Source organism: Mya arenaria, chromosome 15 (genome assembly GCF_026914265.1).
Source record: "Mya arenaria isolate MELC-2E11 chromosome 15, ASM2691426v1".
Taxonomy (NCBI): domain Eukaryota; kingdom Metazoa; phylum Mollusca; class Bivalvia; order Myida; family Myidae; genus Mya; species Mya arenaria.
In genome coordinates, this window is record NC_069136.1 from 10,974,257 (window position 1) to 10,993,538 (window position 19,282).

General features: G+C 34.5%; 2 protein-coding genes across 3 annotated transcripts; both read left to right on the forward strand.

Moving 5' to 3' along the window:
- Window positions 1–3,667: 3,667 nt before the first annotated feature.
- LOC128220365 (uncharacterized) lies at window positions 3,668–8,395 on the forward strand. Its single transcript, XM_052928729.1, has 6 exons — window positions 3,668–3,762; window positions 5,242–5,674; window positions 6,179–6,243; window positions 6,702–6,774; window positions 7,476–7,591; window positions 7,747–8,395. Exons 2-6 carry the CDS (start codon window positions 5,347–5,349, stop codon window positions 8,011–8,013), a joined length of 849 nt encoding a protein of 282 aa, XP_052784689.1. The 5' UTR covers window positions 3,668–3,762; window positions 5,242–5,346; the 3' UTR covers window positions 8,014–8,395.
- A 3,994-nt stretch (window positions 8,396–12,389) lies between these two features.
- LOC128219533 (uncharacterized) lies at window positions 12,390–17,739 on the forward strand. Of its 2 annotated transcripts, XM_052927350.1 has the most exons (7): window positions 12,392–13,260; window positions 13,456–13,501; window positions 14,708–14,769; window positions 15,206–15,305; window positions 15,725–15,787; window positions 16,243–16,364; window positions 16,627–17,739. In XM_052927350.1, exons 1-7 carry the CDS (start codon window positions 12,697–12,699, stop codon window positions 16,885–16,887), a joined length of 1,218 nt encoding a protein of 405 aa, XP_052783310.1. In that variant the 5' UTR covers window positions 12,392–12,696; the 3' UTR covers window positions 16,888–17,739. The 2 variants fall into 2 exon arrangements, with proteins under 2 accessions (XP_052783311.1, XP_052783310.1); XM_052927351.1 differs by lacking the exon at window positions 15,725–15,787 and having other exon boundaries at window positions 12,390–13,260.
- Window positions 17,740–19,282: the final 1,543 nt, after the last annotated feature.

Genomic DNA, 19,282 nt, shown 5'->3' on the forward strand with positions numbered 1-19,282 from the left:
GTTTCGGTATCATTTGTATGGTATTTCTCACTAATTAGATCTACTACTTGGCAAAATAAACAAAAAGCCTTATATAGGTATTGCATTACACTTTTCCTTATTACAACTGAAATCGAACTTGAAATTACCCATATTGTAATCGTGACAACCGGTAGTCATGCAGCTAGTTAAATAGAGGGGGAGGGGGGGGGGTATTGCCGTCGTGCCACGCGTCAGGCATATGGGATTTAAATTATAAAGACGGACTGGCCCTATACTCACAAAGGTGCGATACTGTAATAAACAATCACTTTACGTTACTTATAGTCTTCGGTATAGTTTTTGCATGTTTGCTTTTTAGTCCAAACACGTTTTCGACTTATACAAGTTTTGGGTTCACCAGGAAGATGACGTGCAATCCAGAATGCAGGTCTTCAGACAAAATTTCTCCTGCAGCATTTGTTCTGTTTTTATGTCAACATTTTTTTCGTTCATTTTCTAAAAAGAACAATAACCGTTTTCAGAAAATACTGATAAACTACTAGCCCAGTTAAAGGTTATTTCAAACGCTGTCTGTTAAACTTGCAACCATAGGGTATTGAATAAAACCCGGGTATTCTATTTAGTACTGACGATATTTAAGCTTCCCTGAATATCTAGGTCACTTGTAAATTTTGGATGACATTGCGGTTATATCTCGTTTCAAAATAGATATATGTACTTAAGACGGTGCACTGAACAAGCGGGTTCACCATATACAGCTACACAAGGTCGAAATGCAGGGTTTCCATGAATTTCGTATAAAGGGTTTCCAATTATTTCATTGAACCAAATGTGAATGTATGAATGAGGAATGAATAACGCACTTTGTAAAGGCTGAGAAAAGGGAAATTTTTTATTCACTTTGTTTAGATGAATGTAGGTGAATTTCAGAATGATCAACTTGTTGTTAATCATAATTGATCAATTAGTGGAAAGTTATATAAGAATGTCCTTCAATGAGTTAATTACTGAAATACGGTTAACGAAAAGTCCAGAAATTTAATATGAGTAGTGATTGTTAATAAAAAGTAAATCGAAGGGTGAAAGCGAAAAGGTTCTATCTGCTTCTTTATTTAATGTCACATAGAATCTTTTCGCATTCACCCCTCGATTCATTATTGATATTTTTATTTGAAATGGCAGTTTTATTTTGCCCTACGACAAAAATGCGTATGTATGTATACGTTATATTTTACCTAACGTTCTGCCATAACGAATTTCGTTTCAGGATCATCACACTTGTTACACATTAATATCCAATTTGAACACTCCTTTGTGCCAAACGGCAGTTGGGCATCGTTCTTTCATCACTGTGACTCACAATTATCAATTCACCATTGTTCACACATTTTCACTTAAATATTTCCATGACAACATAATTATATAATCCAAGCAAAGGCACTTGGTATGAGGAAAGCCCCACTATAACTGAATGAAGACAAACTGTGCCGTAGTTTTATACAATTTTACTTATTTCATGTATTTTTATTTACCTTTGTAGGGATACCTTTAAAGACTAAATTTAGATTGGAAAATCCGGTATGGCATCATATCGAGGGACATGTACACACTTTACCAAGGATTGTCTTAACTCCATGTGTTACATTCGAAATTAAGTTGGTCGATCCATGTAGTTGAGAGTCTTATCAAGGGTTTGTTGTTCAAAGACACAGGGCACAATACCTACGAAAACTCAACACTATAAGACAACAAGCATTTTAGCCTTGGCAAAAATTGAGATTTTGACAACGGTCAATGAAACTTAAAAACAACTCAATGAAGGTTTAAATGGGTCTACGAGCACTAAACCTGACATATATCCCAACATTTTATCTATACCAGCAAACTTGTACATGTGCGACTCATCGATGCCAGGCAATGAAGTATAATTCATTATATCAATTAATTAACAAACGCCAATGAATGAACAACCGGAAACACACATTTCCTGCGTATGAATGAATGGAGCGATGGTGCTGACGTCTTTTGGGTACGATGCTCTCATACAGCGACAGTTATCGGCCAAAGTGTCCATGCAATCAGCAGTCATATAGTATTATAATGAAAAAATAAGGTGATGACGTAATTGACGTTTAAATGGTCCTTTATTGATTCCGGAGAATGCGAGTTATTGCCTGTGGAGCAATTTGTTTTGTTTTTCTTTGCCACCTGTCTTCGCTCTCTAAACTAGGCAGTGACAGCAGAATGTCAACAATGTCGATCCTGTTGCGGGTTGGAACCATTACATAGTCAAACAATAGTCATGAAATAACATGTAAAATAACTGTTATATTTCCTTCCAACCTTTCGTGTGGGATTGACCTTTGACCTACAAAGCAGACGCCATCGTGACACAATATATTCAATTTAGACCATTGACCTTTGCTTTTACTTACAATTTAAGAGCTTCACCCTGCATCCAATTAATGTTTAATAACCCAATGTATGATAATGTTGCATTGACAGAAAAACTTCATTGTACTAGGTTTTTGCTACTATGTGGGTGAACTTGACCTTTGAACTTCATCTTGAGACACCCGTCCAGTCATGGTGAACATTTTGTGGGTATTCAAGTCAAACATTAGTCGTTTTTGACCATTTACCTTTTGATTAGTTAGACCTAGACCATACATACCTAGATCGTGTACGTAATATATGCATGTTATCTCACTTATTCAATATTATTTAACAGACAAAGTCCCTCTCAGAACAAGCTTAACAATAAAGAGATTTGGGCAAAATGTCTTATCACCGTTTTAACATTAACGCAGTTTTATGTTTTAATTAGATGGACATTAAAAGGCCAATGACGAGTGTTCAAATACTGCTATTAAGACAGGATCTGTGATCAAAAATAGTGTTTTTTTATACTAAATTAAAGACGGGATTCGCAAAATCGTTTGTGGTGTGATCGTTTTAAAATCTTAAAAAACGGTTTTCAATCACAAATAATCGATCTATTGCTTTCTTTTACATCCGAATCCAAGTGACAACTTAAAAAACACACTGATGTATGTACTAGATAAAAAAACGCTGCCAGAAATCCTATTAACTTCTGACATGCATTTTGATTCATGTATACTCGACCGTTTATACATTATAGGTATGAACTGATTACTGATAGTAATGTTAGTAATGTTACTGATAGTAATGTTACAATTGGATAGGCAACAGTATTTTAGACCACATTGCAGATGTCAATGACAGTTTCTTGGAATATGAATAAAGCTGTACCATACAACCACTTTTGTTGACCGCATTACTCAATGCATGTAGAGAACTGCTATGTCAACTACCGCATGACCACTGTGAGAAATGCGGTGCTTCAGAAACAGTAGGCTCAAGACCACAGTTATCTGCCCCCCGTTGACCAAGATCCGGATGTGAATACAGAAAAAGAGTGCTTGTGTTCAAGTATCAATATTTTATTAAAGTTGAATGAAAAAAAGAAACAGATGGCCTTTTTGCATAGAACTTAACATAATTTGACACTGTATTGCAAAAACTGATAGTTTCAGTGGAAACATTGACAAAAAAATCATTGCCTGTGGAACTATGTAAATTGGTTGTTTGTAGACTTATTTCGTCTTGACCTCATGGTCATGTATTACTACTCAGTTTTGTGAGACAACGCATTGGTCAACCCTATGTTTTCTTGTGATTAAATTTTGTGTCTTGGATTGTTCTACAGCAGCCAGCTACTTGTTTTTCAATTGGGACTGTTTTAAAGTGAAAAGCCAGGTTAGTGTCTATATGAAACATATAGTAAATATAACTGTGGTCTCACGCCAATAAGTCACATCTTGAATGACTTGCCAGGGTATAAAATTTAACAGCTTGTCTAGAAAAACAATTACCTGGAAAAGTTACACTAAAAAGCCTCGATATCTGCATGTATGGGATTGAAACCATCACTGGACAAATCAAGGAAGACTTAGAAGCTGCCAGAGTAGCTATTCTGGGCATAAATCTAATAATCTTTAGAACTTTTGTATGAATTGAAAATGACGAACAAACACATTATCAAATTACAATGTAAGGACATTATGGAGATTATTTACCCAGACACAATAGTTGGCGGAATGACAACTATATGGTTGGTTAACCACCACAAACATTCAGAGACCAAATTTTAAATTTTAGAAAATTAGAAAGGTATTTTGCTGCAATGAAAAATGCAAATAATGTACTTATTTCTTTATGCCCTTTCTTACATTATTTGAAAGTTTAAAGTACAAGGTTCGTTCGTTTTAAAGACAGTTCTCATATTAACTATTCAAAGTGGAGGCTATATTTATTATGGGATATTCCTTATGAAGATATGCATTCATGCATTTATTTTTGAAAAACCTCTGCACTCAGTACCAAAACATTTTGTCATATAATGCAAGATCATATTTGACACAGTTGAGCCACTTTTGTTACCATAACAATGCAAACCTTCACCCATTTTCACAGAACCTTTTGTAAACCGCTTGTGTGTACGTAGCATTATTAGTTTAAGGAATGTATTTTTAGTATTGTTTCGTGGCGATGGCCAATCGTTGATGTAAACAATTTCATGAATTAGGCCAGTTAAATCGTTTGGATCCATAGGCTTAAGAAATGTGAAATGCGTAGAGTGGTTTAAGTGTTACAAGGCCAATGATGTAAATAGACTGCAATACAAACCGCGTACGATACAGGCAGTAATTGTATTCAATTTATCAAGTAATTGGAAGAATCAACGGATGAATACAAAATCTTATGTTTCAATTACTAGGGCGTAAAGTAGTAATTGGTATTTCCGAGCGATTTAAAAAGAAAAGTGAAACCCATTGTTTTGTTATGATTAATGATTCTTTCCAAACTCACATCAATCGGAATGGAATTCCGTACTCTGCTGCTTTATAAGTTGCAGTGATTGACGAAAAATAAATAAAACTCCTTCCAAATATTGACCTTAATATTTTGATAACACGCTCTTGCCGAATCGCGATATTACCAAATACATACTGCTGCTTAAAATAATTCGAACAGCTACAAAATACAATGGAGAGTACAAGTCATAAATTAAATGAACGTTTGATATTCGCAGAAAATGGGATACAAGATGGGCAAAAGTGTTCGGAAAAGACATTAAAATGTCAAATAGTATGTGCAATTATATGTACTAGTGCATGCGTTATGACTATAGCAGGGGCCATATCTGGGTATGTATCATGTGTTGCAATTTTAAAGGTTAGAGAAGACTCCGAGAGTAAACACACGGGATTTGGCATCAAAGCTGTAGTGGATACATATCATACGGGCTCAAACAGTGAACATCTTATTAATATCCTCGGAATGCCGAATGTCGATATAAGTGACGAGATATATGTTCCAAACGATATCGCAGAGAGTCTTGGTGAAAGGGATAAAAGGGAAGTCTTCAAAGATGTTTTAAGTCAGAAAACTAAAGGCAAGTCTTTGTTGAGGTTTGACAAAGAACATGCAGAATATCCTGGAGGAAGAATCCATAGCGCGCTTTTAAACTTGCAAGAAGAAACGAGGCAAGAATCAGCAATCAATGCCCGATACAGAAGAGCTGCAAAACAAAAAAGAAAGTGCAAACAAGATCCGAGCAAATGCAACAAGCGTGGAAACAATGGCTCGAGGAGATCGAAAAATAAACGTAAGTTTATGTGACGCATTTATATGTGAACAGTTTACTTTATGTTAGTAAACGCATTTGCTCCTTCACAAGACACCGGTCACTATTTTCAAAACTAAAGCTGATGTTGTGGCTCTATGCTTTTTATACAAAATAAGTTTAAGACGAGCTTATGCCTAATTTATGTTTAACAAAATCTTGGGACATAACCCAGGGTTTAGTTTAAACTTATTTATTTTACAATTATTGTGCAACAAGTTATTACAACATTATATTTATCACTCTCCTTGGCATGATGTTACGTTTTCTGTTCTGGGGAAACCGGAGTACCCGGAAGAAACCTATTTTTTTCGGCTTGGTAACTACAAACCAAACTCACATGCGCCCAGGCCGGGACTCGAACCCGGGTCGCCTAGGTGACAAGCGATTGCGCTTACCACTGCGCTTACTGGACAACCAGGGTTTAATAAAGACATATTGAAAATTCTTATTATAAATCTGGCTTATTTTGTTGTTTTGTTTCAGTTGCAAAGCGAATAACAGAGTTGGAACTTCGTGTTACCGCGATGGCCAAGTCAGCTAACGAGGTAGTAAGTTGAAAATATACTACACAATACACTCACATCCGAAGTTGTCAAGTAATGACGATGAATATGTGAATGTTAGGGTTGCCCGTTCACGAAGTCTGTCTGTTCTCTATTGGAATGTTTATTTTTACTACAGAAACAAGGAAACAATAAAACACAAATTTAAATCCTGTGTATGGGCACACGGCAATGACCCAAACGACACTGAACGCGCAGCACAAACGTACAAACACGACAAACAGAACTCATACGCATCAAAATAGCTTAATCAATAAATGATGGGATACACGCGTTCGAACAGTCAGTAAAACACGAGTTTAATAACTGATAGGATTACCGCCTTGGAACAGTCTGTGAAAGACGAGTTTAATAAATGATTTAATTAACGCCATGGAATGGCCACTGAAACACGAGCACCGTGTCATATATATCAGTTATATACACTTCTTTATTTATTTCAGACCGAGGCTAATCTGAAATCAGCACACTTCGTCGGATTACCGCCATCTGCGTTTGAGAAAAAGAGCAAACAATGCAAGTATTTTATACCGAAATCAATGTTCAAATTAATTTGCAAACACATGTTTTTAAATATTTAAAGTTAACTAATTCGCGTTGTTCTCGAACCTAAATATAATCACTTGATAAAGATTTATTATATGTTCAGTTCTTTCCGGTATCTTATGGAAATGGACCTATACTCTTTGAATTGATAGTTTACGCGTTCCTTATCAGTCAAAACATTTTTTACAGTGTAAAATATACTCAAATACTCTGTTAGGGCTTTCAAAACTTCAACACTTGATCTGTTTTTTTTTAAATATATTTTTTTTATAAAGTTCTGAATTGAATTCTTTTGCATAACTTATGAGCGGACCATGAAGTGGTTGGGAGCAGGAACCACATGACATTAAGAATATAAACAAATATCGGCTATACAAACCGCCAAAAAACTGATGTTTTCATACAAATGATACCATGGGGACATATCAGCAACTGATATTGTTTCATAACATAAAGGAAACAACAGAAGTTTGACTACAGCGCTTGTGTCTGTAGTTTTCGGAGAATTAATAGTATTGTTATCAAATGGAATCACTTGACTCATCGCAATAGAACAGCCAGTAAACAGGATATCGTTTATGGAATTTCAGTGGGATTTACAGATCTAGAACTTTATGTAAAACTCATATAAATATATTTTATGTCAATTGGTGATTTTCTTTTCATTTCAGCTAAAAAACTTCTGAAGTTTCAAATAGCACACAAGGATCAACAACCTCCCATTCACTTAAAAGATCCTTCTACAGCAGTGGTTGATGAAGCAGGAACATATTTCGTTTATGCTTCGGTATACACTTTTTTTATTGGTTTCATGAATGATAATAATCCCTTTGTAACATATTTGTTTTAATTAAAATTTGAAGTAGATATTTTTGTCTACTATTTTCTTTTTTGTTGCTTTTTTCAGGCTTCAGTTAGAAGCAATACTTTACTATTTTTCAGGCTTTAGTTAGAAGCAAGTCGGTCGACACCTACATTGAGATTGAGTTTAAAGACCAACAAGGCACATTGAAAGAAAGGTCCATTAGTCAAAATGGCGTGGACATTGGCGTGAATGTTGGTGTCACACGCGAAAGTCAAAGCAAAACTTGTACGCTGCATGGTCTTGTTTCTCTTGATGTTAGTGATTCAATACGACTTTATGTGAATAACGATGAAAGCACAAAGTTCGAAACTTTCGGGGTAATTAAGATAAACAATTTCAATTAAAGTTACTAACATTTTTCTAGAATTGCTTACCTTTGTAACACGAAAACGCATCGTACAAATAAAATACGATGATACATCTAAAGTTTGATATTGTAATGATATGAACAAAAAAATAAAACAAAATAAAACAGGCGAACCAATTGCATGGTTTCATTGATCAGAAGATAAGTTCAAGTGTGTATATTAATTTAGATGTTTTACTATGTCAGTCCCTTAATGTTGCTTAAACGATCCACTGAATGTATAGATATGGTATTTTGTATTTCTGTATTTTGTTTTCTTGCATTTATATGACATTGTTTTATGACAAGGACGTAGTATTTTCACTGCGACATATTGTTGCACGTTTTGATATATAAATAGTCCAAAATAACCATCAAGCGTTGTGAATATTCAGCGGTCAAACACATACGGTCACTTTATTTATTGGTGCAAGGGAGCAATTGCGAAATCAAATTAGACATTCAACAAGAGGGATTTAATATTTATTGAACTACAGAAACAAGTACAGTAGTCGAACGTTTAAACATAAACCCCGTTTTATGGCACAAGGTCAACGCCAAAGACATAGAACACAAAAACAATAACTCGCAAACTAGAAACATGGAACAATAGCCCACATCTCTACAAAACAAACTCATTGCATATATAATATATAAAAACTAGCGGTGTTTATCAAGGATTGTTAAGTACCGTCCTGGAACGGTCAGTAAAATATGGCAACACAACTAACATGGATTGCGCGAGTATTAGTAAACGGTTGTGTGCCCGAAAAACGGTTAATACCCATACAGAGTTTTAAATGACCTTTCCAAGACGACTACCCAACCATTAACCAATCACAATACTTTGTGTAATGACGTGTGTTGTTGTTTCTCGTGTTTCCTTGACCTTGATACTTGCGTTTTAGGCTTATAGACTACCCTATATGTTTCAGTGTTTTATGATAAAATTACCACGACGATGTTTAGTTCAATAAAGACCTTAACCGTATTTCGTGTAAAAAACTCGTTTTCCATTGAATTTTGGGATAACCTTCCTTGGACGTTTACCGATATAGGAACCTAAAATTGAGTTATAAGATCAGTTTCCCGACGAACTTTTGTGTACAGCATATACACCGTACCGATTCAAGCCCTGCAAAATCCACCGAAATCCATATTAATTAAATTTTAAATTCGAGAACAATAAAAACGCAAGAAATTGGATTAAGGGCGGCTCGTCACAAATAACATAATTTCAACTGCCCGACTTTGCTGAAATTAAATAAGGATATTATTTGGGTGTAACAAAATATAATGGATATTCCGATTACAAACAATAACTTCTAATGCAAAACCGGCACGGTAATGATAAACGTAATAAAATCCCATTTTAATTGTTCAGATTGACTTCTAAATTGGTGCATCATTTAACCTTCACACGCATCTATTCATGTTTTCGTAGAAAATGTATAAGTATGTGCAGCTGGGGTGGCCCTTCTCAACATTTTCTTTGAAATTTTAATGACTAAACTGACATGAATCAATTTATAACAAAACAATGACAAAATGTCCAAATAAACCAGAATGACATGTAACAATTCATATACATAAACTATTTACCCAGGGTGTTTCCATACAATTGTGCATAAGGATAAAAACATTTCGGACGGCCAAACATAATGCTAGGTAATACCCAACTTTGTCAAGGTTAAGTCGAGCCCAAAGCCCCACGGTTAACCGGATACCTGTGAATATGCAGCATTGTTATGAACATTGTTATGAGCTTGCTATTGGCAAACGATACAACTGCTAAATGTATTGTTCCTATTAATACATGAACCTGATTTGCTGAACATTACTACTTTTTCGTTACGGGAACTTCACCTGGAAGAGTTTCAGAATACATATATCTTACTTCATTCGAATACATCCGCTTTTGTTGATTTTTGTTAATGATATACGGTTAATATGTATAAGTAATGGTAAACGATGATGAAGAAATAAAATAATGCGTTTTGTTGTAGGATAATTGATATGAAAGGCAAACGCTTATGAACCAGGTATTTCTGTTATACAATTATGGCTAAAATTAGCTATATAGCGTTGGCTGTTCACGCTGGCGTAGTTCCACGTCAACAATGTAGGCACGGTAGAACGGAAGTTATACAAAACTAAGTAGAACTAAAACACAAGATCATCAAACAGTCGTATTTAATACATTATCAGGTTCAATATTTAGCAAATATGATACATGTATCTTTTTAAACATATTAGTTTTAGAGAGTTGAGCAATTTATATAAAAGAATGTGTCCAAAAATCATAAGCATTTTCACAAAGTTGGACAAGATTTCGAATGGTTTACGAAGCCAAAGTGCTTGACACAATTCAGTCAACAATGTGTTGCCGCTTTGTGGTGTTTGCTTGTATATTAAGAAGGATATTTGCAATTTATTATGTTACTAAGAGGAGATTGAGGCACTATAGTAAACTATTTTCTTCCGTATATTTATTTTATTTCAAAACATATCACCACGAAGCCACAAGACATTGCTGATTGGATTGACGGGAACATTTGATCATAGAAATATGCAAACTGAATTTCAACATATCTATGATATAAAATCGCCTCGTAAAGTTTGATTAACGCCTTTTCCCACCAAAGCATGTAGCATAGGATGTGTGTTTACTCTTACAAACTAATGTATCTCAAAACTAATAAAAAAAACAAAAACAAAAACAACACTTTTTATTAATTGGCATTCACTACCCACTCAAGTGTTGTGAAAGGCCTTAAATTGATTTTCAGAAAGCGTACAACTACTTGACTTGATTTTCAGAAAGCGTACATCTATAGTCCTTGAGTACTCTTTAAACTTAACATGTTTTGCTCTATTATCACCATTATGTTTAAAAGGATACTTAAATTATTTAAATTAGATAATTTGAGAATATCTATTTGCATTGACAAAATTCCAGTGTTCATACATTCCCAAAACTTTCAGTATACATGAAGACAATTTCAGAAGATCATGTCTTGAAATCGTGTTTTAAATTGATATGGAAGTAATACCTTCTAGTTTAAGTTCGATTGGTTACATCTCGTTTTGCAATCCACAATTAAAATACTATTAAACGTTGTTTTTTAATGAGATTCTGAAAATAAACCTACAGTCTGCTTGACAGCCAGTGGATTATTACATGGACCATACGTAGATCACTATTTTGGCTGGCTCTTTGTTGCGTATTGAATAAAACAAAATAATACCAAAAAGAAAAAAATCGAAATTGTCGGTTTCCTAAACTTTTCCGGGCTGACAAAGTCTGAGATTATCTTATCAACGATAGCAACGTACGATAATATTTGAAATAAAGTTCCCGAAACTAACAGCATTACAGGTCAGTTTAGGCAAAGGTTTGATTTTGCAAGCAAAGCTTTCAACTCAATTTATGATACTCACTTCAATAAAGATTCTACATCTTTCGAAAAACAATTCGTAAGCTCGATGATAAAAAAGCCCCAATATTTTCTAATTTTTTAATTCAGATAATCTGAAAATGAAACAACAATTAGTTAGCATGGTCGAATACATTTGGACAGATATTTCTTATTATCTGAAAATGAAACAACAGTTTGTTAGCATGTGCGAAGATTTAAAGGGATATTTCTTAATATCAAAAATAAAGGCCAGATTAATATTTCCTATCAAATTGGGTTCAAATCCATTTGTAACTTCTAGGCGTTTATCAAATAAGATTATGATAACTTTTATACAAACGTGTATGTAGAGTACATACATTCACGTTAAGTTTCAAGTAAATGAATTTGTATGTAATGGGTTAATACCAGGATGTATAAAGACAGCCACGGTTTAATGTAAAGCGCATGATGAATGGGATACTTTAGGATCAACTAGTATATCAAAACAATTTCGAATGATAATGTTCATATAAGATTCATATCCATGTCCCATCTATATGATTACCTTGTAACTTCTAAGCTTATACTCGGTTTTAACAGGACTTTTAAAGCTGAAAATAGAAGAACGGCCTCCCCTACACATAGCAAATCTCGGATTTCCAAAGTGTTAACCTTGTTGAAATTACTTCATTATTTTCATAATCCAATACAAATCAAACGAGGTATTAATCAACAAAAATACCATTTCGACCATACGCCCAATAACTGGTTTTACTGCTCGTTTAATTAAACCTACTGTGCACGTAGGCCAATAGTGTTTAACTTCCATTGAATTTACTTCCTCCGCTAAATTTGTAATCTCAATCATATTGGTTATATGTATAACATTATCCTCTCTGAGTGTTAAAAATCTCCTCAAATGAAATGAGTAACTTTCATTGTTGAATGAATTAGAGTAGGACTGACTCAATAACCTGGAAATATCAAGATTCTTATTTGTTTAAAATCAAACTTGAAACAGAAACAACTATTGTTACATGTAATTGTTTCATAGGAATGGCTCATCGAAAAGTCCTAGCTCTTAAAGGGAAATGACCGTACATTCTTATTTAAAGACATTTAACGCTTTGCGGCAGTAAGACAGCTTCTTAACTTCATGTAAAGAGTATACCCTTTCCAGCCTATTTCTTCAATAAAGGTTTATCACCGACTTAGATAACATAAGTATAGTAAACACACAAACTGCTCTTGTGTTATTATTCAAATATTTTCAATTAAATATGGATGAAGAGAAGGCATCATCAACGGAGCATTTGTTGTGGGTTAGACAGGGATCTAACAGGCGAGAAATTCTTTCAAAAAATGTGAAGATATTTTTGTTAACACTGGTTGTGGCGTTGTTAATATCAATATGCACACTTTCAATCGTGGCTGTAATATACAGCTACCATGCATGGGCAGATATTGCACAGATTAAAAATGAACTTGAAGAGAAATACGACAGTGATATTGTTAATACAACTCCGCAGGCGGTATCAGAGTGGTTAAAAAACTTTGATGGAGAATTTGACTCAGAGAGCGAGGAAGAATTCTTGGATGATGCAGATTACGATTATGATGACAGTGAAGACTACGAAGATGAAATTTCTGTGAAGGAATACGACGACAGTGATGCATCCGATGGTGACGAAGACCTGGATAACAGCGATGAGTATCATTATGGATCTGGGGATAGCCTGTCCGAAGGAGTTGCTGGAAAGAGGATTATCGAAAAGAGGGACGCTGAAGACAGCGCGGACTTCTTCGTTAAAGACGAGAAAAGGGTTTCTGAAACAGATAACATAGTAAGTGTTGGTCTACTTAAAATTAAAATATCCCTTTTTTAAAAATGATTTAAAAAAAACACACTTGAAACTGTTGATATATTTTTATTAATTTTTTTTTTTTTAAAAAACAATAAAAAAACACAACGCGTTAACTGATTGCACATCTACCCAGGCATTTAATCGAATAATTCATAAATGGTACTGTTGTTTCAGGGTAGAAGCAAACGGGCGAAAAAAGGAAAAAGGAGACTTGCAAAGAGTAAGTTAAATTGTTTTCGTTTGAATAATAAAACACTGTAAACATAGAGGATATTCCAGCAACAATTCATAAACATGATGATTATCAGCGCGTTTAAGCTCGAACATTTACAATGCTATTATTATGACAACACGTCAAAGTGGTATGTCTAGTGATATATCAGTTGATGTTCGTTCATGATTGCGACGTCCTTTACAGGATACTTGTTTGTTTCATTATAATATGGTAATATATATCACCGAGTGAGCACCGAAAATTTGTTTCACGAGTGGCGAAATTTTGGTGTTCACGAGATGAAATTGATTTCCGTCTAATACTGAAACAAACACTCATTGTTTTTTTTTTAATTAAAAGCCATAAGTTTTCAAACAAACGTTTAAATTGTATGCGAACGAAACGGCTTTTAGGAAATGACGTCGTTGAAATTGTGTCCCACCCCTGTGAGCTCTGACGTTTGATTTTTGAATTTTTAAAACAGTGAAAAATGCAAGATCATATTTCACTATTTGAATCAGTGAAGTATCATTTTTTCACTCATGAATCTCTACAACTCACCAGCAAGGATATAATTCAGTACATTTTTATTGGCTTATTGACTTGTCTCTCGTGTTCCTGCAATTATGAATACTAATAATACAGTGGTTAGAACACTAACAACCCCAGTAGGCAACAATTTCCAAAAAAAAACGTGTTTAGATGCACAGGGTTAAGGCTCTGGACGTGGTACAGACAACCAAGACTGACAACAGACTCTGGACGTCGTACAGACAACCAAGACGGACAACAGACTCTGGACATCGTGCAGACAACCAAGACGGACAACAGACTGTGGACGTCGTACAGACAACCAAGACTGACAACAGACTCTGGACGTCGTACAGACAACCAAGACGGACAACAGACTCTGGACGTCGTACAGACAACCAAGACGGACAACAGACTTTGGACATCGTGCAGACAAACAAGACGGACAACAGACTGTGGACGTCGTGCAGACAACCAAGACGGACAACAGACTCAGGACGTCGTGCAGACAACCAAGACGGACAACAGACTCTGGACATCGTACAGACAATCAAGACGGGGTCACGGACTTTTCTACGGCCAGCGGAACATGGGTTTAATGGGAATGTTAACCAGATTGTTTACATACCATAACTCTGTAGTGCAAATGCGAGAATATAACGTTAGCAATTACCCTTTCAGTTGCAAAGAAAGTCAAGGAAATGGAGGGAGATATAAAGGCTTTGACAGAGGAGCTTAAAAAGGTAAGTTAGTTTAGTCAAATACCTCTGTCAATGGTTTCAATTTCATATTTGTAGTTTTACCGGATTATTGAATATTATTATTTCATTGGAAAATGTTTTGTGATTCTTTAACATAGAAAACCATTTGTGCGTGTGCTACTAGACATTGACATTGTGATGGGTTTATGGCTTTGACCCTGTTCCACTGAACATTGAATGTTTAAGCGTGCGACTACTGGAGTTGTAGTTTTTCAGATAGATATTGAATATACCATTACTTTCAGTACCCAGTCTCAGCCGAACGAATACCACTAGTTTTGTACCTAGGATGTAGCTCTCGTGCTGAAAATACTTCATTTTAAATTACGTGTGAAGTCTTTCTTTCTGACATAAATTTACAAAAAATGAAATCAATGCTTATATGAAGTTGTTTAAGCTATTCATTTTTATATTTTAGAAAAGCAGCAGTAACCTGAAAGCCGCCCATTTCGTCGATAGGTTTTCTGACGATTTTGTAAAACGCAATTTACAGGCCTACAGTGAATATGAAATGCCAGGTGAATATCGTTTTCTAGACGTTAGAGTACACTGTAGATCTGTTACAATCCGAGAGGGTTCAAAATATGTGATTTAACACGCACTTTGAATTGACACCTTGCAAAATATAATTTGCTGATGTTATAATGTGGTCAAAAAACGAGTCGAAACATTGTAAAAAAAAAATCGCGAATAAAAGTCCTCGTGAAATTAAAGCCATTTGAAGTTTCTCATGGTGAACTATAATTGTATCATATACTAGACAGGTATAAATCCGAGGATACCTGAACAATTCAAAACCGTCTTTTAAATTTTTGTTCAAAATGGTTCAGTTACATAGGCTCAGAAGATAATAAAAACTTCATTTCTTCGAATTATGTTTTTGTTGTTATTTTATGTCAAATGTCAATTGTTTACAACCGCGTTTTATCTCTTACAGTTAAATGCGAGTTTATATCATCGCTGGACGGAATATTATGTTTGAACAAAACATTCACCCCGAGTAAATTTTGTGTTGTTTTCTAATCTGTGGTGTGCATTGAGCGATATAACTATATAGGGTCTTGCTTCCACGCTGATTCTTGATATTATTAATTTCAATGTTTATATGTCTGTCATCTTTTTGGTGTAAAATCATTATCTGTTTTGGATTTGCAAACATTGAAAGGAATTATCTTGTCTCATTATTTATAGCTAGCAAATAATTTTAAATAAACAATTTTTCTTAATGTTACAAGATCCATAAAAGTGTTGAATAATATCCCCTCATAGATTAATATAAATCCAACATCACAATCAAGTGTTCGTCATCATCACAATCATCCTTATCTCAACCTTAAGAATGTTGTTCAAGTGTTTCTTTGCTAGGCTTGCTTTCAATGCTTTGTATGTGTGGTTTGGACTATTTCTGTTTGCCATGAAGTATACCAGGGGGGCTAATCCGTCATATCATTACAGAGACATCCGCCGCACTGAAGATCTTTAAAGAAGCAGACTGGGTGAAAGATTCACCGGTGACTCTAACCAACAACTCTAAGGCCGTGGTCAAGAAATCAGGATTGTTCTTCGTTTATGCATCGGTAATTCATTTCACTTTTTTTATTTTTAAGTCTACTTCTTTGTTGTACGAATGTGAAGTGACTGTTGTGTATCTCCAGACTCTTTAAATGTTATTCGCTGCCCACAATATGTATACTTTTGATGTTTTTTTGGCTTATACCACAAACTTGTTAACATAATGGTTACTTAACATATTGGACACATACGATTGCAACTGTATTTGACAAATTGAAGCAATTGTGTTGAAAACCTTATCACGGTATTAACTTTTTTCCTCTCCAGGTTATGCTAGAAGGAAGAGAACAAAAGAAGACGATTTCAATCATTTTCAAAAACCAAAACGGGACAGCGATCGGCAATTACACGTGCCAAACGGGTGTGCACGTGGCTCACTTTGGAAGCAATGCAACACAATCCCAAACCTGTTCCATTCAAGGCCTAATGTCCCTGAATGCAAAAGATACTATTGAGATATTTGGCAAGAAAGACTCCGCTGGCCTCTTGACAAACTTTGGCGTTATTCAGATCAGCCAAACTAGCTAGGCATATCAAAGTTTGTCGACGATGGTTGTGGGTAATTGACAGGCTCTTCTTTAGGCAGCATTTTATAAGCATATTCCAAACAATTGCGTGTTTGTTTATTTGTTTTGAAATCATTGAATATGGCTTAGTGATTCATGAGAATAAATAGCGTTTTAGCCATTGAGTTGATAGTGTTGTACTTATCAAAGCTGGATAAACAACATTCAGTCAATCTCTGCATATATACATGGCGTGTAAGATCCGTGTTGCAGGATGTGTATGAAATGCAGTGATCTCTACAAATAAGGGCGAATGATCATGGGTGGTTTTCAATATGCAACACAAGTCATTCTCATGGTCATACATCATTGACTTCATTCACTGTATATACCCGTTATTTATATCAAACACTCCGATTAGCTACATCGTTCATAGGTTCATAAAAGACTAATATTGAATACCATCCCAAATTTAAAAACATGGATTGACAATGGATGATTGTTTAGAATTTTGCTAAAGTTAACAATTTTTGTTGTTACGTGTGATCTGCGATGTTCCTTTCAACATTTGAGTCAACTGTTTAAGTTAAACTTGTTTTATTTAAATATATTAGCACAACATCAAACAGTTCATCCTTGAAAGTTAACAACGATGTCGTTAAGTTGAACAACTGTGCCAATGTGTGTTATGTAAATAATTTCATATGTAACATATCATTTGTTAACTGCTCGTATAGATGCTTTTTGTATATATATTTTGGGTATTTATTTGTTGTTTATTTATTTGAAAGTATGACTTTATAGTATGAATTCACATTGCATGACAGTCTTACTATGGTAATTGTACTAATTAAAATATACGTCTAAAATCATAGTTCTTGTTGCTTAATTTGTCTTCGCAGTTTCGCTATTTGTATATCATTAGGAAGTATATTTAAAACTCTCTTCAGAAATAACTTCAGCAAAAAAAAAAAACGACGAACGAATCGAACAAAAACATCTCGCCAGAATTGAATCGCCTTCATCATAAAGAAAGGTTCTTCGTGATTATAATTTTTCATAAAATGTCTTCAGAAATAAATCATATGCAATTATCAGGGCCGGTTTTCATTACATATCCTAAGTAATATCATAACTTTAGTCATTTTTATAAGTTAAGCATCTCTTTTATCATATCATATGATAATTTGATTATAACTAAAATACTTTATTTTAATTAAATTCATCGAAAAAACAAACTTTTAAATGTTAAAAATACTTATACTTATCTTTCGGTTTTGCTATGGACATTTTAAGAAATTGACATAAGTTAGAAAGTTACTTAAGATGATTTATGAATAACCGCTCTGAACTCTGCCTTCTGATACAAATCTTTGGCGGGAACTAATAATGAACAGGCGATGTGTTCGGAAACGATACGATGAAGGAGAAATACTTAACCCATTCTCTTTATTTATTGAATCCAATTGTATGCTCGTCGTACAACATGATACAGTTAAACTTATTTATTTACAACGACTATGAAACAAGTTTTTGAAATATTATAGTTATCACTCTCGCTGGTACGGTGTTACGCGAGGGTCAATCAATCAATCAATCATATACAATACAAACATGTATATCATTGAATAAATAGTCGTTGGGGAAAATAAATGTTGTTGGGGAACCCGAGTACCCACATGTCTGGCTTGGTGACCACAAACTAAACTCACATATGTCTATGTCGTGGATCGAACCCGGGACTGCGACGCATTGGTGCAAAGCGAGTGCGGTAACCTATGCACTAGCCCGACGACTTAGTAATTTTGATTTGATATAATTTACACATGTGTATGAAGTTCATTTGTCTAAATCAAAGAACAAATTCAATTGATTATCTAAATTGATAAAGTGTCATAGTTTACAAAGTGACCTTATTCTTAGTATTAACAAACGAAACTACAGTCCAACAAAGATAACATAAAACGTGGGCGAATTTGCTACGCATTGAATATCGGACAGATGTACTTGTGTTATGCTGTCCTTACAAAGATCTTTTAATTTGCTTACTTAACCTTTACAGGCCTGTTTCAGTTCAATATTTAAACACTAAACATTCCTGCGCGGACTGGATGGTCAAATCCCAATATTGTTCAAAAATAATTAATTTAATTTGTAATATTTCATTGAATGAATGTTAATACAATGAACACAACTTTATCTGTTCTGTTCTGTTTATACAATCAATCGATACAACATAAACATGTTTATATAAACTTGGAGACAAATAAATAATTATCAAACAAACTATTATTAAACTTGCAACGAAATTGGGCTGAGAGTTATACCAATATCAGCTACGGCCCTCTCCCAAAACAATGATTACTATCGATCACAATCATCAACGATATTTTCTATGATAGCTGTGTCGAACGTTT

Coding starts and splice junctions, on each gene's coding strand:
- LOC128220365 (XM_052928729.1), top strand. CDS start 5,347: ATGCCGAATGTCGATATAAGTGACGAGATATATGTTCCAAACGATATC. Junction 5,675..6,178: donor GAGGAGATCGAAAAATAAAC/GTAAGTTTATGT, acceptor GTTTTGTTTCAG/TTGCAAAGCGAATAACAGAG. Junction 7,592..7,746: donor CATATTTCGTTTATGCTTCG/GTATACACTTTT, acceptor ACTATTTTTCAG/GCTTTAGTTAGAAGCAAGTC.
- LOC128219533 (XM_052927350.1), top strand. CDS start 12,697: ATGGATGAAGAGAAGGCATCATCAACGGAGCATTTGTTGTGGGTTAGA. Junction 13,261..13,455: donor TTTCTGAAACAGATAACATA/GTAAGTGTTGGT, acceptor CTGTTGTTTCAG/GGTAGAAGCAAACGGGCGAA. Junction 15,306..15,724: donor CAGTGAATATGAAATGCCAG/GTGAATATCGTT, acceptor TATCTCTTACAG/TTAAATGCGAGTTTATATCA.